At 41.7% G+C, this 21,034-nt stretch overlaps 1 protein-coding gene and 1 long non-coding RNA gene across 3 annotated transcripts; one reads left to right on the forward strand and one right to left on the reverse strand.

Annotated features, from left to right (window-relative positions):
* The first annotated feature begins 57 nt into the window (after positions 1 to 57).
* NIT2 (nitrilase family member 2) lies at positions 58 to 20,590 on the forward strand. 2 transcript variants are annotated; one of them, XM_053311370.1, is made up of 12 exons: positions 58 to 153; positions 492 to 714; positions 4,149 to 4,267; positions 7,750 to 7,870; positions 8,014 to 8,102; positions 10,839 to 10,932; positions 11,643 to 11,717; positions 13,798 to 13,876; positions 14,521 to 14,619; positions 15,062 to 15,167; positions 15,856 to 15,911; positions 20,107 to 20,590. In XM_053311370.1, the coding sequence occupies exons 2-11, from the start codon at positions 687 to 689 to the stop codon at positions 15,877 to 15,879; spliced, it is 834 nt and encodes a 277-aa protein (XP_053167345.1). In that variant the 5' UTR covers positions 58 to 153; positions 492 to 686; the 3' UTR covers positions 15,880 to 15,911; positions 20,107 to 20,590. The 2 variants fall into 2 exon arrangements, with proteins under 2 accessions (XP_053167345.1, XP_053167344.1); XM_053311369.1 differs by lacking the exon at positions 15,062 to 15,167 and having other exon boundaries at positions 67 to 153.
* LOC128351663 (uncharacterized) lies at positions 13,559 to 20,063 on the reverse strand. Its single transcript, XR_008319957.1, has 2 exons — positions 19,457 to 20,063; positions 13,559 to 14,985 (listed from the first exon to the last, which is right to left on the reverse strand). It is a non-coding gene; the product is annotated as an uncharacterized LOC128351663 (long non-coding RNA).
* Positions 20,591 to 21,034: the final 444 nt, after the last annotated feature.

The raw sequence follows: 21,034 nt of genomic DNA on the forward strand, positions 1-21,034 counted from the left end.
TGTAGTGAGTGATACATAGGGCCACCTCAATGGTATAGTTTGTGATGATGTCATCCACCCAGTGCAAGATGGTGGATGCGTGAACGTTTTAAGGCTGAAGTGGGTGAACCTGCAAGGATGGAAATTATCAATTAAAATTATAGTTAAAGGAAAGTAGGTAGATTAGTTCTTACCAGAACAACTTGTCTAGATCACGTTGTGATTCCTCATTGCCTTTACTAGTTACCATAGTGCAGGCAGGGATGGCCAGCCTGAAACTCCCCAGAATTAATGGACTACAACTCCCATCACCCCCATCGGCAATACATTTATTTGGAAAGTTGGAGATAAAATAAGTCGAAGAGTAGCAGCTATGGTTACTATCTTTTCACGATGTCCCTGTCCTGTGCCTTTAACAACTGAGCGATTTATAGGTTCAACTAGAGTATCTCTTCCCCACCACCGCATTGCTATGCTAACTCTCCTTCTGTTGGGGTTTCTTTGTTTTTTAGGCTGTCATGCAACAGGAGACCGGACAAGGGAAAAAACGCAAAATTGTTCACTGTATACGCCTTCCCTAACCTACTCCGGCGCCCAGAAGATAACCGGACTACATTTCCCAGCAGCCCTTCACTCCCACTGAGCATGCGTTGTGCTTCTCCTCTCGGAGGGTTTATTTGGCTGGGACAGCGCGGTCCCTGGTTGGGATGCAGCTGGTAAAAGGAGTCATGGCCAGTGAGTGAGTTTCTCTGGGTGGGAACATTATGCTTCAGGGTTCTTCGTCTTTTTTATTTTCTGTCCTTTGGGTAAAAAGGAGTGGTGGTAAAAGCTAAACGGGGGGCATACGTACTCCCAACACTAGGGTTCCCTTTTCTATTTCGGTGGGGGGTTACATGTCTCCTGTTGTTGCTGCTTTCATTGCACACAGGGACCGTCCCAGCTTGCTTTTTCCCAACAATGGAGACTTTATTTCTCGTTGGGTTTGCGTAGTGCTGATATGAAAATAAAAGGACGGGATCTCGTGGAAGGACCACAGTATCTGTTTCCTATCCCATGTAACACAACAAAAAGAACTTCAGACTCTTTTTGTTGTCCCTGAAATTTTACCTTTAGGCTGTTACTCCCCCCCCCCCCCGTAGTTGAGATAAGAGTGTCTGTTCGAGTTGTTGATCCCTATGTTGAAAAAACAACTCAAAAACAAATCTTCAAGACTGACTTGCCCAAATCTTCTATCTTATATCTCAGTTTAAATCTCACCCTTTGTTCCGGGGGAGGGGTGGGGGCTAGCCTAGGTAGTATGGATGTTTCAGTTTTTCTGTGTAGTCCCTGTGTGGTTCTACTTATGGGAAATCTGCACCTTTTCAAGATAACATTTGAAAAGATGTAGATCTGTGTCTGCACAGATGACTACTACATTGTTTGTTTGTTTTTTTAAGTTATAGGTAAGTAATTTGTGTGTGATTAGCTATGCAAGTAATTAAACCCTAAAATCATTTAGGGTTAAATGATTTAAATCATTTGATCTGGAGAGTGACAAAATTTCTAAGTGTCCTGATGTGTTTGTGCTTTATAGATTCAGGTCTCTTTGGAATGAATAGCTTTGGTGATATGTCATCAAAGAGTAAATGCATTACTAATATAGTTGCTTTTTAGAAGACTTTCTAGACATTAATGTTTTAATATTAAAAACATCTGTACAGAATAAAACTGTTGCTTTTTCTCTTAAATTAGAGCATGGTTGAAATCTTTGCTAATGGGCAAACTTCATGGGTCAAACTGTGAGTTTAGAAAATCTTGTTTTGGAATTTATTTGATCCCTGATATTTCAGGAAGCTTCCATCTCTGCTCCATAGCCTAGGATACAAGGACATTTAAATTTGTACACTTGAGAGGTAGCATGTTATGGATTTCAGAGATTTGGATCAAGCTCTGAAGTAAAACAATTCTTCTGTTAAAACTTCTTGTTTCATTTTTACCTGAATCCAAGACTAGTCCCCCCTCCCTTTGATATTAGAAATCAAGGGGCCGTCTTTAAATTCAGAATCGTCTTCATTGTGGGTAAATACAATTATAACCTATTTAACCTCTGTTTTTAAGAGGGTCGTCTTAACTTCAGAGTTGTCTTCTATTCAGGTAAATATGGTATCAAATATTAAAAGAACTAAGGAAATGTCTGTGGTCATAATGCATATGTGGAAGGAAGGCCTATATATTATAGAGACCTCTTAGAGGAGTTGGTAAACTTCCCCCTCTGCAGAGAGACACATTGCCACCCATGGGGTTCAAAGGGAATGGTGGTTTCCAAGGAATGGATTACATGGGCTTCTTCTTCAAGAGCAGCACAATTTTTCCCCATCGAAGTAAATAGCACCCACGCATTTACATGGGAGAAAATAAAGGTGTGCATTCATCTGCTTAAGGTTGAGTCACAGAGAGGAGGAAAGGCTGCCTTTACATATTCCTTATAATTCCAGCTTTAGCTTTTCAAATCTCCTTTCTTTCAAATGGTGGCATTGACTACCACTCATTATTTTAGATCAGAGAACAAAAACTTATGTCGGAGGATCTTGACATGTTACATACATTAATTGTAGAGATGTGAAGTTAAAACAATTCCAAAAAATATTCACATACGTTATTTTTCTGTAGAAATTTTTTAATTTCTAAAAATTTTATAAAGTTCATTTTGTAACAATGAATGGATGCCAGTGAAATGTTAGGCAACCTTGGCAAGTTGTAATTAATGCTTTTTAGGTGATTATCCCTAGGAGTATGTGTGAGAGTGCATATATGTTGTATTTATATTCCAGTAAAAATAATTTTCCCCCTACTAGAGCTTTGAATTTGTTTCAGTATAACACTTAAACCACATTGTGTCCCCCTTGCTAGTCTGGGCAAAGAAAGAGGCACCTTTTAAAGTGGTTATTCTGTTTTTAGTAGAGGGAGAACAACTGTCCCTATCCAACATCAGTGCAGCGTCTTTGCAGTGCTATGCCTAATTTGTCTTATTTTTTTAGATTGTGGGCGTTTTTGTGACAGAAAATAATCTTATGCAAATGTGAAGAACTGCATGTGAAATTTTTTCCAGAAAAAATGTCTAGAAAGCCCTCATCTGTTACTAATTGATAATGAACTGTTATTGTTCTCTCAATTTTGATTACACTTTGGGGCCCTATGGGATGTAAGTTAAACAGAAGAAATTAAATACCAACCTTTGAGACTTTGGAATAAAGAACCATGCCAGGTTTTCTTGGCTATGCCTTCTAGAAAAGTGAAGTTTCTGATCTGGTATAGTTCTTTTCTAGTAACGTTGGTATAGTTTTCACATACTGCAAGTGATAGAATCTGGACTCTCTCACTCCAGTCTGTGGGTGGTGAATTACTATATTTTATATATTTACTAAATTGAAACACTGGTGTATTACCAAAATAGATTTCAAAATGGTTTCGGTTTCAGTTCTATGATGGAATGCTTCCTACAAATAATATTCCTCTATAAAGGAAGTTAGCATATTGAGGGTAGGGGGGGAGACTAGGCTACAACCTAGGAATCTGTTGGCATTCTGGATCGTGGTATTGCCCTATGGAGAGCTCTGTGCCAACTGCAGGATATATCTGTGTGGATGTCTGGACCCACAGGCTTCAGTAGCAAAGGAAAGGAGTTCAGCCTTGCCCATTTCATATATCTCCATCTGACTGAGCATGTTCTGGATGCCCACATCTGATCAGGCTTTGTCCATGGCCTCTGTTGCCATTCCAAGTTTTGCCATGAAACCTTTTTCTGATCGGCAGAGTTGATGTGTTAAAGGGGCTACACACACCATGCACAGTCAGGATGTTGCTTGCCTTGAACTCTTTCAGGACAGATGGATCTCTGCTCCACTCAGGAGCATTTTGTGAAGTAACTCATTGTGACCATCTTCACCCCACTGCATCAGCCCCACCAGGGATGCTGGAGTGGCTTTCACCTGCATTCCCTGTCCACTTGACCTTGTTGTCTGAAGTATTCAGTCTTGTCAGGCCTGTAGTCACAATCTATCAGTTCCTTGACAGTTGGCTCTGCAGTATTTAGAATACTGCAGATGTAATCATAGAACCTGCATATAAATTTTAGGTATAATTTTGAGCATATTTTCCACTAGTTCATTATTTGCCTTATTTCTCTTTAGACTTCCGTCTCGCTCTCATCCAGCTTCAGGTATCTGCTGTCAAAACAGAAAACCTGAACCGAGCTTTTGGGCTTGTGAGGACTGCAGCAGCACAAGGGGCAAAAATTGTGGTTCTGCCAGTGAGTATTTATGACATTTTCTCAACCTGTTATCCCAGGAATGCAACAAAGCATGCTTGCTGTTCTTCAGTCATGTGTTCCGTGCTTCTCCCTAACACAGTTGTTTTCCCACAATTGAGCTTGACATAATTTAATTATAGTAGCATGATTTTTTGTACTTATTTTTGTGCATTTTGGATATGAAAGCTAGTGCTAGTCAGTCTTCCTTACATAAAAGCCTTGCTGGATCAAACTGAAGGCCTATCTAGTCTGGCATCCTGTTTCCCACAGTGGCCTACCAGATGCTTCTGGGAAACTCACAACCAGGCGATTAAGGCATGGTGTTAATCATTGTTCCCCTGCATGTTCTGTAACACAATCTGCTTTCCACAGCTGTGGAAAGCACGGACCACTAATGATTAATCACAATCTTGTTCTGTGTCTTTCAGCTCCATAAAAAAGATATCGCCACATATAAGGGTTGATCACCTAATAGACACCACTTGACTACTGGTTTATGTTGTTTCTGAACAGGTGTCCATATCAAGCATCCCATTGGTATTGGCAGTTTTCATCTATGAAGAAAACTCCTTAACATATTTTTTTTCACTGGAGTTTCCCCCAGACTGGGGAATCGTTCCCTCTGCAGTCTGTAAGGGTTTCCCATAGATCATTCCCTCCTCAAGCCCAGCAGTCAATGCTGAGCTTCAAAGAAATGGTGCTTGCTCTGTTTACTCAGCACTGGGAAAGATCAGTACTTGGAACATTTGGGTCTGACGGTTTTGCTGGTGTTGACAAAGAATAGTCTATCCACCATGTTCTGAACTAATTTGAAGTTTGGGTACTTTGTGTACAGTGTATTGCTATAATCGAATCCAGAAATTGCCAAAGTATGTGTAACTATGGCCAAGGTGCCTCTGTCTAGGACATATGCATTCAGCAAGTTATACACATAGAACTTCTCAAGGCAATTACAACCAAAAATGCCACTGTACCACTCAGGCCTCCAATAAAGAAACCCTTCTATTATGGAACGGTGCCTGCAATTCAGTTGCTACTATGCCTGGATAATAGCACATTTCTTCATATTTGGGCTGGATCTAGAGTAACAAGGTATTGCAAACAACATCAGCTACTGTTTTAATTTGGTCATTTTACTATGAAAACATAACCAGTCCACAAATACCATTACCAGTGCTAATCATAGGCATAATCCTACTAAACATCCCCCCCGCTTTTTTTTTTTTGCTGTGTGAATTGCTTCTTGGCCCATGGACAGCTCTATGTAGATTGTAGGTTGAATGTATTTTAGATAGAAGCAAGTTAATGAACCATTTTGCAATGTAGGCATTTGGCCTTTTTCCCTCAGACTAACCGCTTATACTTCTGTCTCCAGTCACTTTCTTGTTTTCTTCTGCCACCACCTTCACACAAACTATTGCACTGTAACATTGATTTAAAAACACACACACATTTTGTTTTGCACAGCAACAGTGCTGGTGAATCAGTGCCCTGGTCTCTTTTCATTTGAGCTCTGTAGGGAAGGAGTCACAGCACTCTTGCTCGAGTTGGTCATTAACCTTCTGCTATCGTGCATGTGGCTCAACAGTGCAAAGTTCTTGGTAAACTAGGTGTAACGTTTTACATTGGGGAATATTTTCCCTACTATAATGGGACCCAGTGTTGTGCAAAACATCCCATGTTAACTCTACATATACAGGACTTGGATTATCCAAATTATGTTTGCTTTTCCTTTCCTGATCAATTACATTTATAATATAGGTGCATGCTAAATTTTACATGGTCTGTCACATTTCACAAGAACAAAGAAACTGGAGAACATGGGATTTTTTATGTCAGTCTTTCACTTTGCCTTTCATGTATAACAGTTTAGAATAGCTTTCATTCCACACACTGATTCTGGCTCCCTAGTGAAAGCAAGCAAGAGCCATCGTTTCATGCAACATGACAGGAGGAAGGAGGTAGGTTCACATGTTCTGAAAGTAACCTGGATGGGTTGAGAAGGTAGCTTTTGCCATCTCCAGGTGCTGAGAGTGAAGTAAGGTATAGAAATCGAATGAATGAATGAATGAATAAGCTGCTCTTTCAGATCTGGCCCTGGCAATTCTTGTGGTTCAAGTGTTGGACTTTGACTGGGGAAACCCAAATTCAAATCTCTGCCCAGCAAGAAGCTTCCTGAATGACCTTAGGCCAGTCACATTCTTTTAGCCTAACCTACCTCACAGAGTAGTTTTTGAGGATCAAAGAGGAACCACCATGTACCCTGCTCTGAGCGCCTTGTAGGAAGGATGAGATATAAATGCCTTAAATTGGGGGTTCTCAAACTTGGGTCCCTCAGATGTTGTTGGACTACAACTCCCATCTTCCCCAGCCACAATGTCCATTGTGTCTGGGAGTGATAGGAATTGTAGTCCAACAACATCTGGGGGCCCACGTTTGAGAACTCCTGCCTTAAATATTTGTAGTCCACTGATTCTTATGAGCAAATTAACCACTTCTGAGGTGAGGTAGTAAATCTATAATCATTACCACTTATCTTGTAGAAAAAGGCATGACTTCCTCAGGACCCCCAGCACAGGATCTCCCAGGGGAAATAATTATGCTTTTTAAAAAAAGTAGATTTTGTGGGAGGAAAATGACTTAACCAGATATTTAATCTGAATTAAACAATTTTTGTAGCATTTAGCAGCTCCCTAAAGTGTATTGGTTTGCTTGGTATTGTTGAGACAACACATTTACATCCTGCTTTTCCAATTAAGAGTTCAAGATTACCTAAATAAATAAACAAAACAAAACACTGAATGCCACACACACACACACACACACACACACACACACACACACACACACTCAAATGCCCCAAACCCAACAAATTAAACTCTAGTAATTAACATCAAAATCCAAAACAAATAAACTACCACCCTCCCAAGATTTTCCATCCACGCCTTTTCTTGGCCCAATTACAGAAAATGTGGAAGGGGAGGGAGATGGGGTGGGGGAAGAAGGGATGGGAAGGTAAACATTAGATAGAAATGGGGGAAATCAGCTTCAAATAACTCTTTAAAACCACACAAGGCATCATTAGTATCACGCCTACAGTGCATTCCCATTAAATCAAACATATTCATGTGAATTAATATTGGATGATAGAAAAGGTGAACTATATACACAGTAGAGTTAGCCATTGCAAAGTATTTCAACCAGATCATCACTCTACCTGCCTAAGGAGCTGCCTGGCATAAAAATACATCTTTTAAAAATCAACTACATTGCTGTGTGTGCTCACATAGGAATAAAGAATTTCCCCCATTTTGTGCTCTCTGTACACAACCACAGTATTGCGTTTAGTTCATCCAATAGTTCATGCCTTTGTAAAGGTATGGAAGACTGAATAGCTCTATCCTATTCAGCAGTCTTTTATGCTTTAAAAAACCTTTGAATATACTACATGGATGTCAGTTTCATCTTTTTTACTGTTCCAGGAATGCTTCAATTCTCCTTACGGCACAAAATATTTTCCAGAATATGCAGAAAGAATCCCTGGTGAATCCACCCAAAAGCTCTCCGAAATGGCAAAGGAGTGTGGCATATATCTGATTGGAGGTATGGCCATACTTTGAGGAATCTTTGTGTGTGTTTGCTTAAATATAGTGGTGTGTTTTTAAATTAGAACAAGCCACAATATTTGAATAACTGGCTAAGTAACAACAACAACTCAACAGAAAATGTTCCTCTCTTGCTAAAAGGTTCTATTCCGGAGGAGGATGCTGGGAAGCTATATAACACATGTGCAGTTTTTGGTCCAGATGGCACCATGTTAGCAAAGCACAGAAAGGTGAAAATTTCATATTCATGTGTTCACGTATGTCTGTTGGCTGAAGTTACCTGCATCATAAAAAAAAGTGTGATTTTAACAGAGCCAAGTCTCGGATTCATATGGCACCCAAGAGAAGTGTGGTAGCTGCATATTTAGAGTACTTGGTTGCTTTATAAATGCACACTCTTCCTCTCTTTAAGCATGCTTCCATTTCCCTCCTCTCCCTCTGTTGTCTCCCGTAAGCTGAATTTGGATTGCACTGTAAGCCCCTTGAGGCAGGAACCTGCCTTCTTGGCCTTTGTAATGTGCCATGAACACTGATAGGTCTGTATAAGCCTGAGCCTTTTGGAAGGGCGGTAGAAAAGTTTTAATAATAATAATATAAAAGTTTTTAATAATAATAATAAAAGAGAGCACTTTGACTGACCTGTTGGTTGCTTTTCATTCCTGTACTTCTGCCAAGGAGACTAGAGTAGAATTTAGCTTAACAGCGCCATAAACTAGGTTAGGCCAGTGTTTATCATTGCAAGTGCAGCATCCAGCACTTCACAGAGGCAACCTTTCCCACTGCACCGTCCTGGGGAAGTACATTGCCTCGAGAGTGCCACCAGCAACATCTGGGAAGGCATGTGTGGAGTGCTAAGATTGGGAACTATAATCCTTCCCAGCACCTAGCTCTATGGGGAAAGCTCTAGGAAGGACTATACATCCCAGTGCAGCCTTCCCGGACATCACTGGGGCTTAATAGCGCTCTAGAATAAAAATAAATATTTCTCTTAAAGCCCGGGCATAGGAAAAGTATACATTGCATGCAGGTCAGCATAGTGAGAAATAGCTCTCACATTGAAGGTTCTCCCCTGCCCCCACCCCAGTGATCCCCACTTGAAAAACAGTGAAGAACACTGGATTAGGCTGATAGTGACTTACCCAGGCCGTCCACTGATATACATAGCAGCTCATTTTCCCATGCCCTTTTTGACATTTGGACCTGAGTTTGTTGCATCCAAACTCAATATGCTGACACAGCCCCCACAATTCCATATGTCTTGACATGCACTGGATTGCAACAGCATAACCGGACTAAATGCTGCTTGGGGCAGGCTGGTGGGCTAAGTCCAGCCCTTGGTCCACAAAGTCCCACCTCTGTTGAGGCGATTTCACCCCATGGAGCAAGAGCTCCGTAAGTTTTCACAAAAGAACAAGGCATAACATGCCAGTAAGAAATGAATATATGTGTGTGTGTATTTCTCTAAGGTGTACCCGTTGCTAATCCCATGCGTGGCAGCTCTGACAGTTTGTGAGCAAGATGCTGGCCAGGGGGAGAGGAAAGCAGCAGCGCAGTGGAGGCAAGGCGGAAAACAAAACAGTGTGTGTGTGGGGAGGGGGGGAAGTGGCAGGTGGAGAGACTAGAGGCACAGATGCTCTGCGCCCGGCCCAGCTAGTTCTTAATTATTGCTCTAGATCAGGCTTCCCCAAACTGCGGCCCTCCAGACGTTGCTGAACTACAACTCCCAGCATCCCGAGCCACAATTTATTGTGGCTGGGTATGCTGGGGGTTGTAGTTCAGCAGCCTTTCAAGGGCTGAAGTTTGTGGACACCTGCTCTAGATAGTTAGATTAGCTGAGAAGCCTGTCTGCACTATGCCTGGTGCACAGCTTGAAAGCTGTATATTCTGTTGTGTCTGAATCCAAGTGGCATTCTCTAAAAGTATTCAAGAAAGTATACCATGAAGCTGTTCGCACAAACCATTAGTCGCCATACCCTGCTATAGCGAAGCCTAAGCACAAAGTAATGGCACATTCTTCCTCTTTTTACTCCTGCCTCTGTTGTGTGTCTTCTAGATTGTGAGTTCCTCTGAGTAGGGACCTGTGCTCTCATTCCTTGTACCATCATGGATGGTACTATATAAACAATACATTGCTGTCCCTTACCATTCACATGATCACCACTGGCAACCTGGACTTCATGTCCAGGAGAGTGGAAAAACTTTCTCTTCACCATTTTTCCCCACTGCACCTGTGTGGGCAGAGGCCAGTTCAGCAGTGCTTCAAGCACCGCTAGTGTCTCTGGCAGCCAGCTGCTGCCAGTCGCCATCTTTTAAAATGCTAGAATGAGGCAAGAAATTACCCTGCATCACATTCTGTCTCAGTCTAGTGTTTAAAAAGCTGGCAACATAGCAGCTGGCTGTCAGGAACACTGTTCCATCTGCCACTGTCCACACAGGTGCAATGAAAATGCTTTTAAAAAGAGAGAGAATCATCACCACTTACTAACAAGCCGCCCCCCCCCCAATAAATACATGTTTTGTGGGTGGTTACATTGGGTGGGGGGCTTAATTATAAGGCTAAAATAATAATATATATCATCAAAAGCAGTATGCCTCAAACTGTTTTGAGCTGAAATGCTTGAGCATTGTTCTAAGATGTTCCTCTGAAATAGGACATACCTTCAGCATGGAGTTTTACACACTTCTGTATAGCCAACTCTCTTGTGTGAAGAAAATACATTGGGTGGGGGGCTTAATTATAAGGCTAAAATAATAATATATATCATCAAAAGCAGTATGCCTCAAACTGTTTTGAGCTGAAATGCTTGAGCATTGTTCTAAGATGTTCCTCTGAAATAGGACATACCTTCAGCATGGAGTTTTACACACTTCTGTATAGCCAACTCTCTTGTGTGAAGAAAATACTCATTCAATGCAATTATGTTGAATAGTTTTCAAGAAGTGCCTGCCTTTATTTTTGGGAACAGATTCATTTGTTTGACATTAACGTGCCTGGGAAAATCCGGTTCCAGGAGTCTGAAACACTGAGTCCTGGTGACAGACTCTCTGTATTTGATACTCGTGAGTAAAGAGCCTTTGCTTTATTATCAGCCTTTTGGTTCCAACCCTATATATTATGCTCCTGTTTATTCTCTTTTTTTATTTCTGTGTACATAATACACGGCTCTTTCTTCAAATTACAATATGAATTTACATTAAATGTAACCTTAAATGTTACCATTGTTATGCTTATTGGTGGTATGCAGCCATCTGTGCTATTAGGCACTTAAGTTTAAAAGTTATGACCTGTTTTACAGGGGCCTTTTCAGCCATATGATTTGTAAACAATTATGAATTATTATTTTTTTTAAATCTCCTTATGCTTTTGAGTACAGAATACGAATATGATGAATATTTATATACCAAAATTCCCAAAGTGGTTTACATAGATATAAATAAAATAGCTCCCTGTCCCCAAAGGGCTCACAATCTAAAGCTCAGTGGAAGAGCACCTGCTTTGCATGCAGGACAGGGATGTGCATTAACCGATTCAGCACCTCCTTAGGGAAGCGCCGAACCAGCTTGGCTGGGCGGGGAGCGGTTCCCTTAATAAGCAGGTAAGCAAGTCCTTACCTGCTCCGCTGCCGCCCTGTTGTTTTTCTGGGTTCGGTGCCTGGAACCCAGTTTTAGTTGTCTTCTAATAGGAAAAAAATGCTTTACCGCAAACTTCCCTAACAGACTTAGCTGGGTGATAACCAGTGTCTGACATGAGATTTTCTGTTTTGGAACAGCATACTGCAAGATAGGACTTGGGATCTGCTATGACATCCGCTTTGCTGAGCTTGCTCAAATCTACACCCAGAAAGGTGAGGACCTCCTCCTGAGTAAAATGCATCTGCCTTTCTTGGTACACTTGGGATATCCCCATAATTGGGACCTTGCCATTCTTTATGTCAGCTTCCAACCCTAAAGCTATATGCTCTAGCAAAGACACGAGACACATACAAGAGAACATCAGAAAGAACATGTTGGATCTTCTGGGCCAAAAAGGCAGAAATCCTTTTCACTTGTTCAGCAGATGTTTGCAATTTTGTTTTGGACCCAATAAAGGTGCTTTTTTAGAGATATGGGACGGGATGACTCCTCTAACCTAGTTATGGGATGGGAGGACTCCTCTCTCACTCCTCTAACCCTCATTTGTATTTGCCCTATAAAAAGGGTTGATGCATCTCCTCTATTTTCTAAAAATGAGCTGCTTGATATCAGCAGGGCTTGCTTGAGAGCAACCCTTCTGAATGGTCCTTGTTTGATTTGACCTCCTACAGACTGATAATTCAGCAACTACTGAAAGGACTTCTGGATGTTGAGTTGGGTTTACAACTTTCTTTGCTCTGATGTAAGGATTTATGGAATTGTTGGATCAAAGACACTGCTTAGCTTAACAATGTGATTGATGGGGAATACATCTGACTTCCGAGAAAATTTGCTGAAAAATTCTCTTTGGTGACAATGCTGTGAGGAAGAGAAGTAATACAGTCTGCTTATGATTCCTGAATTAGAGCACATCACAGTAGACTAGAAGCCTGCAGCCCCAAAAGTTGACTGGCTACTTTAGATAAACATGTGACATTCAGCCATGCCCCACTGCCCCCTGTAAGGGCTCCTGACATTAGAAGTCACTACTTGCAGAGTTTCCCTGCCTGAATCTAGACTCTAGCACAGCTCATATGATCAACATTAGGATAGGAGAAAACTCCTACCCTAATTTTGGAGCTCCTGCGTTTTCAGTAGTATGTGAAATAGAAACAATGTCAGAGGCAGGGAACTTGCTCATTAGTCAAGCTCCCACCTTCCTCCTACAGAAGCTGGGTGGGGTGTGCGCGTCCTACTCAGCTGGGGGTTGACTGACAATCGGGCTCCCTACCTCCAACCTTGTTTTTATCTAACACAGGAGTGAAAATCAGCACGCCCAGCTCCCAAATCAGAGTCAGAGGCTTCTTCTACTCCTAGTGTGAACTGCTCTTATGTCTAGCAGCCTCTTTCTTAAGACATCCCATCTCTTGACTATTACTCCCTAGCAGTGTTCCCTCTAACAGGGATTCCCAAATGTTGTTGACTACAACTCCCAGAACCCCCAGCTGCAGTGGCTTTTGTCTGGGCATTATGGGAGTTGTAGTCAACCTCTTCTAGTCAATATCCCCGTTAGAGGGGACGCTGCTCCCTAGCATTCCTGAATCTCTCCCTCACTTTCCACAATTCACAGCTGTCCTACGACCTGATCTTAATGCCATAAAGTTGCTTCAACCTGCCCCCCAATTAATTCCTTCTTGCCGCAGTTCTGTTTCTTCTGCCCTTTCTCTCCAGTTTCTGTGTCCACCTACCTCTCCTTTAGGTTCCTCTTTCTCAGACCATTGCCTGCTTTCACCTTTTCTTCGGTCTCCTCCTTGCCTGTGGGTTCCCTGTCCCTTAGCTTCCCTGCCTCCCAGGCTTTCTCCCCTAATCTTCATCCTGCCCTTGAGTGAGTTCTGATCCCAGCCAAACTAACATGTTTTGCTTTCCTCCCGAGCAACGGAACATTTTGTACAGTCACTGCTGAAGGCTTCAACATTGTGCGCCTCCCATAGCCGTTTGGATGGGGCAGTATATAAATGGAATGAATGAATGAATAAATAAATCATCACAAACAGAATACAATGTGCTTGTGGTATTTCAGGGGGATTCCAATCTTTTTTATTCTGAAGTTTTCAAATTGATTATAAACTTTAAAATATACTGAATATCCACATAAACTGGAGAAAAGAGAATAATAAACCAGCCTTGACCAAAGTAAGGGACACATCTCAAAACTTCTAGTGATATTTCCTTATTTCCCATGGTTTTTTTTCCTGATTTCGCATGACTATTCCTTTCTCCTCTCTTGGTGGTATTATTTTTGTTTTAAATCAGGTTGCCAGCTCTTGGTGTATCCGGGGGCTTTTAACTTGACCACTGGGCCAGCCCACTGGGAACTCCTGCAAAGAGGACGGTGAGAACTAGCAAAGTGAACAGGGTTTAAGGAGAATTTATTCATTGCTTTGTCTTGGGTACAGCGGTGTGTGTGTGCTTACGTGTTAAATAGAAAAAGCAGTTTCAAAATACTGTAACTGAATTTTTTTAAAAATAAAGTAAGTCTCACTTGTTTTTGTATTAGAGAACAGCTACTATGGTTGAGAGACATTAAAGGCCAAGTTGAAGACAGATCATCCTGGAGAGAATCTATCTATGTGGTCACTAAGAGTTGATACGGACTTGATGGCACTTAATCATTCAAAATCACTATTGAACAACTATGAATTTGATTCTACTTAAACTAGAGACTTCCAGTCGGGACATGACATTTGCGCAGTGTTTCTAATCATGTCTGTCATTAGGGAGTGACCCTTTATATTTTAGAACACCATTGAAACAGCTGTGTATATACACTTAATGAGCCAGTTTGGGATATCTGAGTTTCAGAGGTTAGTCTGTCACGTGTGTTCCCACTCCAGATTTGTTTAGGAACTGTGAAAAGTGCATAGTGCATTAAACTTATAAAGGCTGCTCAGTGCCTGTTGCTCTTCCCAACTATTTTTAATCCTTACCTAGTGTATGAGGCTTTACTTAGTGATTTTTTTTTTGTCTTTAATGCAGAGCTGTTGATAACCAGGTCTATGTGGCAACTGCATCTCCTGCTAGGGATGAGAGAGCTGCCTACGTGGCCTGGGGACATAGCACAGTAGTAAATCCATGGTAAGTAGCAAAAATGACACCTGTAGTTGCAATTTCAAACTCTTACCCCAGCACATAAGAAACACTCGATAAGACAAATGAGACCAAGCATCCAATTAAAATCTATAAAGTGCATCAGACAAAAATGAAATGGAAATTCTCTCCTACCTGCCTAATTCTGAACAGTAAAAATCAAGGAGGACTTGACAGGGTATCCAAACAAAGGTTCAAGTGATGACTTTGACAGATGTCAAAAGGAAAGCACTTCCATGGTTGCCAGGCAGCTGCTAAGACTCCTCGGTGGTGGTTGGGTGGTTTATGGGTGGACTATTCAAGAAGACGCTTCTGCTTTGAGGATCATGTTGTGTGACTTTTTTAGTGGAAAGGCTGGGAAATATGAGAGAAGCAACCTGAAACATGCACTAGAAATGTATTTCATCTAACCCAACTTATTTTGAGGTAGTGACTCTCCAGGGGCCCCAGTTAAGCAAAGCAGGCTTCCTCCTCTCAGTTTCTACATCAGTGTCCTCCCGCCTTTCCCCGTCTACAGTCCCAGGCCAGCCATCAAGGTAAACTTTACTTCGTTTACACAGGGGAGAAGAGCTGGTCTTGTGGTAGCAAGCATGAATTCTCTCCTTTGCTAAGCAGGGTCCACCCTGGTTTGCATTTGAATGGTAGACTACATGTGTGAGCACTGTAAGGCATTCCCCTTAGAGGATGGGGCCACTCTGGAAGGAGCACGTGCATGTTTGCAGGCAGAAGGTTCCAAGTTCCCTTTCTGGTATCAAGATAGGGCTGAGAGAGAATCCTACCTGCAGCCTTGGAGAAGCGACTGCCAGTGGGTAGACAGTGCTGAGCTAGATGGACCAATGGTCTGACTCAGTATAAGGCAGCTTCCTATGTTCTTACTTAACTACCTTGAAGCCATACCTCTTGGCAGAGGGCTCTTTGCTTACATGTCTGACTTCTGGACAAATCAACAGTTAGTTCTGTAACTGCCTCCTATCTTGGTGGGATGAGGCAGCTACAGACCATCAGAAAATGGCTATCATTGCCAGTATAGGGCATAGAGTTTTTGTGGCAGAGGCTTTCAGTGGTTGGACCCAATTCTAATTTAAACATCTACTCCTAGAAGCAGGGGGAGGGGGGGGATTGACAAAGGGTTGGAATGGAGAGAAGTTACACTGTGCCTTTCTGTTCAGCCGCTAGAGGACTTCGGTGAGTTAGCCATACCTTAATCTACACTTTTCTTTTCAGGGGGGAAGTCATAGCCAAAGCTAGCACTGAGGAAACAGTTATATATGCAGATATAGGTGAGTCATCCAAAGTATGTTTTTGCGCTCTCAGTGGCGGTTGGTAGGGGGTGGAGCCAATTGTGGGCAGCTGCAGAGGTGGAGCCAGGGCTAGACGGGTGCCTTAGCAATAACTGGCAAAGTGTAGGTTTGTAGCTAATGACTGGGATCAAAATACAAAGACACACACACAAGCACAAAAATCTCAATTGCTCATCCAAAGAGATACAGAGAAATATGGAAAACATCAGTTGCTTTATAGTGCTTAACAGCACTACTGTAGTGTGTAGATTTGTCTCGAACATGGCACGATCAAAACACAAGCTCGCACACCAAGGAAAAACTGTACAAGCCACAAGTAAAGCACAGACCAGCTACAAAAGGCTGCTTCTGTGGAGAGTAAATGCATTCTGAAGTCACCAGGACAGCTCTGTCTGCCTGATTATTTCAGAAACTAACATTATTACTACTACTAAGAAAGAACTCTGAGCCAGAGTGGTACAGTGGTTAGTGTGCTGGACTAGACTGGGGAAATCCAAGTTCAAATCCCCCTTCAGCCATGAAACTCACTGGGTGACTCTGGGACAGTCACTTATCTCTCATCAAAACCTTCCTCATAGAGCTGTTGGAAGGATGTATGTAACCATGTGCACGACTCGGCTTCTTGGAGGAAGCAAATAAATAAATCTATATAAATTAATAAATAATACATATATAAGCCACAGGTATTGCAAGTAAGGAATATCTCTAGAATATATTCCCTACTTAGAAGACCCTCTAGTACGTCAAGATGAAGTTAGATCAGCACTCTGTTCATTACCAAGTCAGAAGTCTACAGGAATTGATGGAATAGCTATAGAAATATGGCAGGCAACAGAAGAAGAATCAGTCAAGGCTCTAATCAAACTATGCCAGCAAAATTGGACAACAACACAGTGGCCAACAGACTGGAAGAGATCAGTATACATACCAATACCAAAGAAAAGAGACTTAACAGATTGTGCAAACCATTGCACAATATCCTTAATTTCACATGCTAGCAAAATAATGCTCAGGATTATCAAAAACATATTAGAGCCCTGTGTGGAAAGGGAAATGCCAGATGTTCAAACTGGTTTCAGAAAAGGCCGAGGAACAAGAGACATCATTGCTGATGCATGCTGGATAATTGAGAAAGCCAAAGAACACCAGAAAGAAGTCAATATGTGCTTTATTTACTACAGAAAAGCCTTCGATAGCATCGACCATGTCAAGTTGTGGAATATCCTTAGGAAATTGAGCATCCCAGAACATCTCATTATTCTCATGAGAAACCTCAGGACAGAAAGTCACAATCCAGACAGAACATGGTGAAACAGACTGGTTCCAGATTGGCAAAGGAGTAAGACATGGCTATGTACTGTCTTCTTCTTTATTCAATTTATATGCTGAACATATACTGAGGGAAGCTGGATTGGAAGATGATAAGCACAGTTTTAAAGTTGAAGGAAGAAACTTTAATAACCTGTCCGATGCTGATGACAATACTCTGTTAGTAGAGAATGCGGATGATCTGCAAGCTCTAGTAATGAAAGTCAAGGAGCACAGAATTGATAATGAAGACATTGAAGTGGTGGAGAGTTTCTGACTTTTAGGATCGACCATCAACAGTAAAGGATCTGACAGTCAAACACGCCTCAGACTAGCACTTGGTAGGGCTTCAATGAAGGCCTTAGAAAGTATATTTAGATGCCATGATGTGTATATACCACAAAGATTAGAATTGTTCGGACAGTGGTCTTTCCTGTGACACTCTATGGATGCGAAAGCTGAACTTTGAAGAAGCCGGACAGAAAAAGTATTGACACTTTTGAACTTTGGTGCTGGAAAAGGCTTTTGAGAATACCATGGACAGCCAGGAAAACAAACTGATCATAGAACAAATCAATCCCGAGTTTTCACATGAGGCACAAATGACCAGGTTGAAACTCATACTTCAGACACATTATGTGAAGACACAGCTCCCTTGAGAAGTCCATAATGCTGGGAAAAGTTGAAAGAAAGAGAAGAGGGTGACCAGCAGCAAGGTGGATGGACTCTTATGACAGTGATGAATGCACCACTGAGATACCTAAAAGGCCAAGCTGAAGACCAATAATCCTGGAGAGAATCTATTTATGTGGTCACTAACAGTCTACTCCGACTTGACGGCAATCAACCTATCATAGCAGAGACCAGCTACAAAAGTGGAGAACAAATGCATTCTGAAGTGACAAGGGCAGCTTTACCTATTTAAAAAATTCATAAATAGAAAAATCACAAGTTCGTTATTGATGCTTGCTTCAGCTCTGAACCATTTCATGTAACTTAGAGGATACCATGGGAAGCAAAGACACCCCCTCCCTACTCCATGCCTGCTGAACAGGTGGGTGCCACTTTCTGCCCACCTTGGGTGCCCACCACTTAGCCTGGGTGTCGATCCTAGCAAGCAACAATTTTTTTTTTAATATAGAGATCACTCCTTTAATCCTAGTCCAATGTACCATGATCCCCAGTGGACATATTAATATTACAGTTATTGGCTACAATCCCAACAAAAACCTGGTTAGCTTTCTGCATAGCAAATGGATTTTAAAAATCATTTTCTTTCCAACAGAAACCATTCCTTCGCTACACCATACCCATGTGGAAAGCCACTTCTGCAATTATTTGAAAATCAGTTTGGACTAAAAGACCTTTCTGGCTTCTTATACCAATTTATCTCATTAGTCCAGCCTTACAGTTTGTTCCTTCCAATGTTTTATGGCATGACATTTTGGGAATGGAATATAATATTTTGCATATGGATCGGATCACAAGGGAGAGGAAGCAGAGGTTGCAAATACAAACAAAGAAGCCAGCAAAAGATCAGACTTATCAACGGCCGGCCAGCCTACCTGCTCTCTAACCAAAGCGGTGATTGGATTCTTCTGAGTAGCTAAGAAAAAGACTTCCCCATCCTCAGGGCACTCTGGCTGCCTGAGGAGTCAATCAGCCTACTCCCTCTCTGATTGGTTTATAAGGCGGTCCTAGGACTGCTCACTTCGTAAAACAAAAGTGAGCATGCTTATTGGCTCCTGCTGTATTAATTTTTTAAAAAGACCTGGGGCTTTTTATTTGTTCGAGGTTGGTGCTACTGTTGCCCACCTCACAACTCTGAAAGCAGCAGCACGCTGCAGGCAAGAGCAGCAGCAAACAGAGAAAGGCAGTAGGCACACAAAATGGAGGCAGACAAAACATGGCTGACTGAGAAATTTAAGGTGCCACCCATTCTGCCCGTAGATAAGAGCCTCCCTGTTCCATGGACTGGTCCTCCCTCTGCTATGAGCCCCTGGTGGCGCAGTGGTAAAACTGCCACCCTGTAACCAGAAGGTTACAAGTTCGATCCTGACCAGGGGCTCAAGGTTGACTCAGCCTTCCATCCTTCCGTGGTCGGTAAAATGAGTACCCAGAATGTTGGGGGCAATATGCTAAATCATTGTAAACCACTTAGAGAGCTCCGGCTATAGAGCGGTATATAAATGTAAGTGCTATTGCTATGGACTCACTGTACAGCTTTGATCCAGTCACTGTATGTCAGCCTCTGTTCCTTTTCTGTAAAAATGAGAATAAATTATCATCCTTGCAAGATGATTATAAGAATGAACACAAAGCAAGTTTAAAACCTTGGGATATTTGTGTGCTTCTAATTTACAATTTTTATTTATTTTACATTTATATATCTCATCATTCTTCCAAGGAGCCCAGAGCTGTGCAGGGCTGTCCTTAGGGCATGGCAAGCAGGGTGGCTGCCCCGGGCCCCGCTCTTTTAACCCACAGTAGAATTAACTGGAAGGGGCCTCACACGGTTTGATTTGCCCCTGGGCCCAGCACTCTTTCAGGGCTTTCCAAGGACAGCCATGAAGCTGTGTACATGGTTTTATTTATGCATTTACACATTTATGTTCCGATCTTCCTCCAAGGAGCCCAGTACATACTTAAGTTTCTCCTCACAACAACCCTGTAAAGTAGGTTAGGCTGAGAGAGAAGTGGCTGGCCCAGAGTCACCCAGCAAGTATCATGGCTTAAGGGGGATTTGAACTTGGGTGTTCTGTGGTCCTAGTCCAGCACTCTAACCACTACACCAACCTAGGATTTGCTTTTCTCCCCAGTAAAAAGAAGAAATGTAGTAATATAGGCTTTTTATTGCATTTTACAGATCTAAAGAAACTTGCAGAAGTTCGTCAGCAAATTCCCATTCTTTCCCAGAAGCGCTCTGACCTTTATGCTGTAGAAACAAAAACTAAATGATACATGCAATGGCTCAATTGTCTACCTGTTCCTTCTATTATCTTCAGTCAAATCAAGTAAAAAAGGAAGCTTTTTGGAATAAGAAATTAATACAACCAATCTATAAACAACTTGTTGAATTTCTAGAAGGGTAAGCTTGAATATGAGATGCTTACCCGACTCTTTTATAATCGTTTGCATATTTGGGCAATTTCAGAGTGCATTATAAAACAATTTGCTGCCAGGGCTGTGTTGTACATCAAGTACCTTTTTTGAATTTTATTGTATTGTACTGCCTGTTACTCTTCAACGTATCGTACATTTAGGTCAATACATTTGACTGTATCTTGCATAGATTTTTGTAGGTGAACAACTTTGAAGATTGTTGCTTTGATACACATTATCTTTTCTGATGTGCTGTAAAGGATGGCTTCCATTTTTGAAAGTTGAAAGGGGTTAGGTAAGATTAGTAGTATTGACATCAAAGGATAACATACAATTCTGTCCAAGTGCCAGCTAAAATTTTAAGTGGAAATCTAACAAATGTTGCCTTTTCTTGTCAATAACTCAGGAAGACACTTAGCTGCTTACTTGGAATTTCCTTAGCAAGCAGGAGAATTGATACGAATCTTAAATTGTGTCTGGGTTGTACCACTGGAGTGATTGTGTGCTTGAATTAACTTACACACACAGTATTTCCTCGGTATAGAAAACTAGATTTTTGGGGTGGGCGGGTGGGATTGCCCAGCCCAACTTTTCCGTTATGATGCTAGTTTTCTGTGTGAAGGGATTTGAGAAGAATCAAATTAGTAAGCCCCCTGAAGTTGTACAGCCCAGACACAAGTTTACCTACCACT

Source organism: Hemicordylus capensis, chromosome 3 (genome assembly GCF_027244095.1).
Source record: "Hemicordylus capensis ecotype Gifberg chromosome 3, rHemCap1.1.pri, whole genome shotgun sequence".
Taxonomy (NCBI): domain Eukaryota; kingdom Metazoa; phylum Chordata; class Lepidosauria; order Squamata; family Cordylidae; genus Hemicordylus; species Hemicordylus capensis.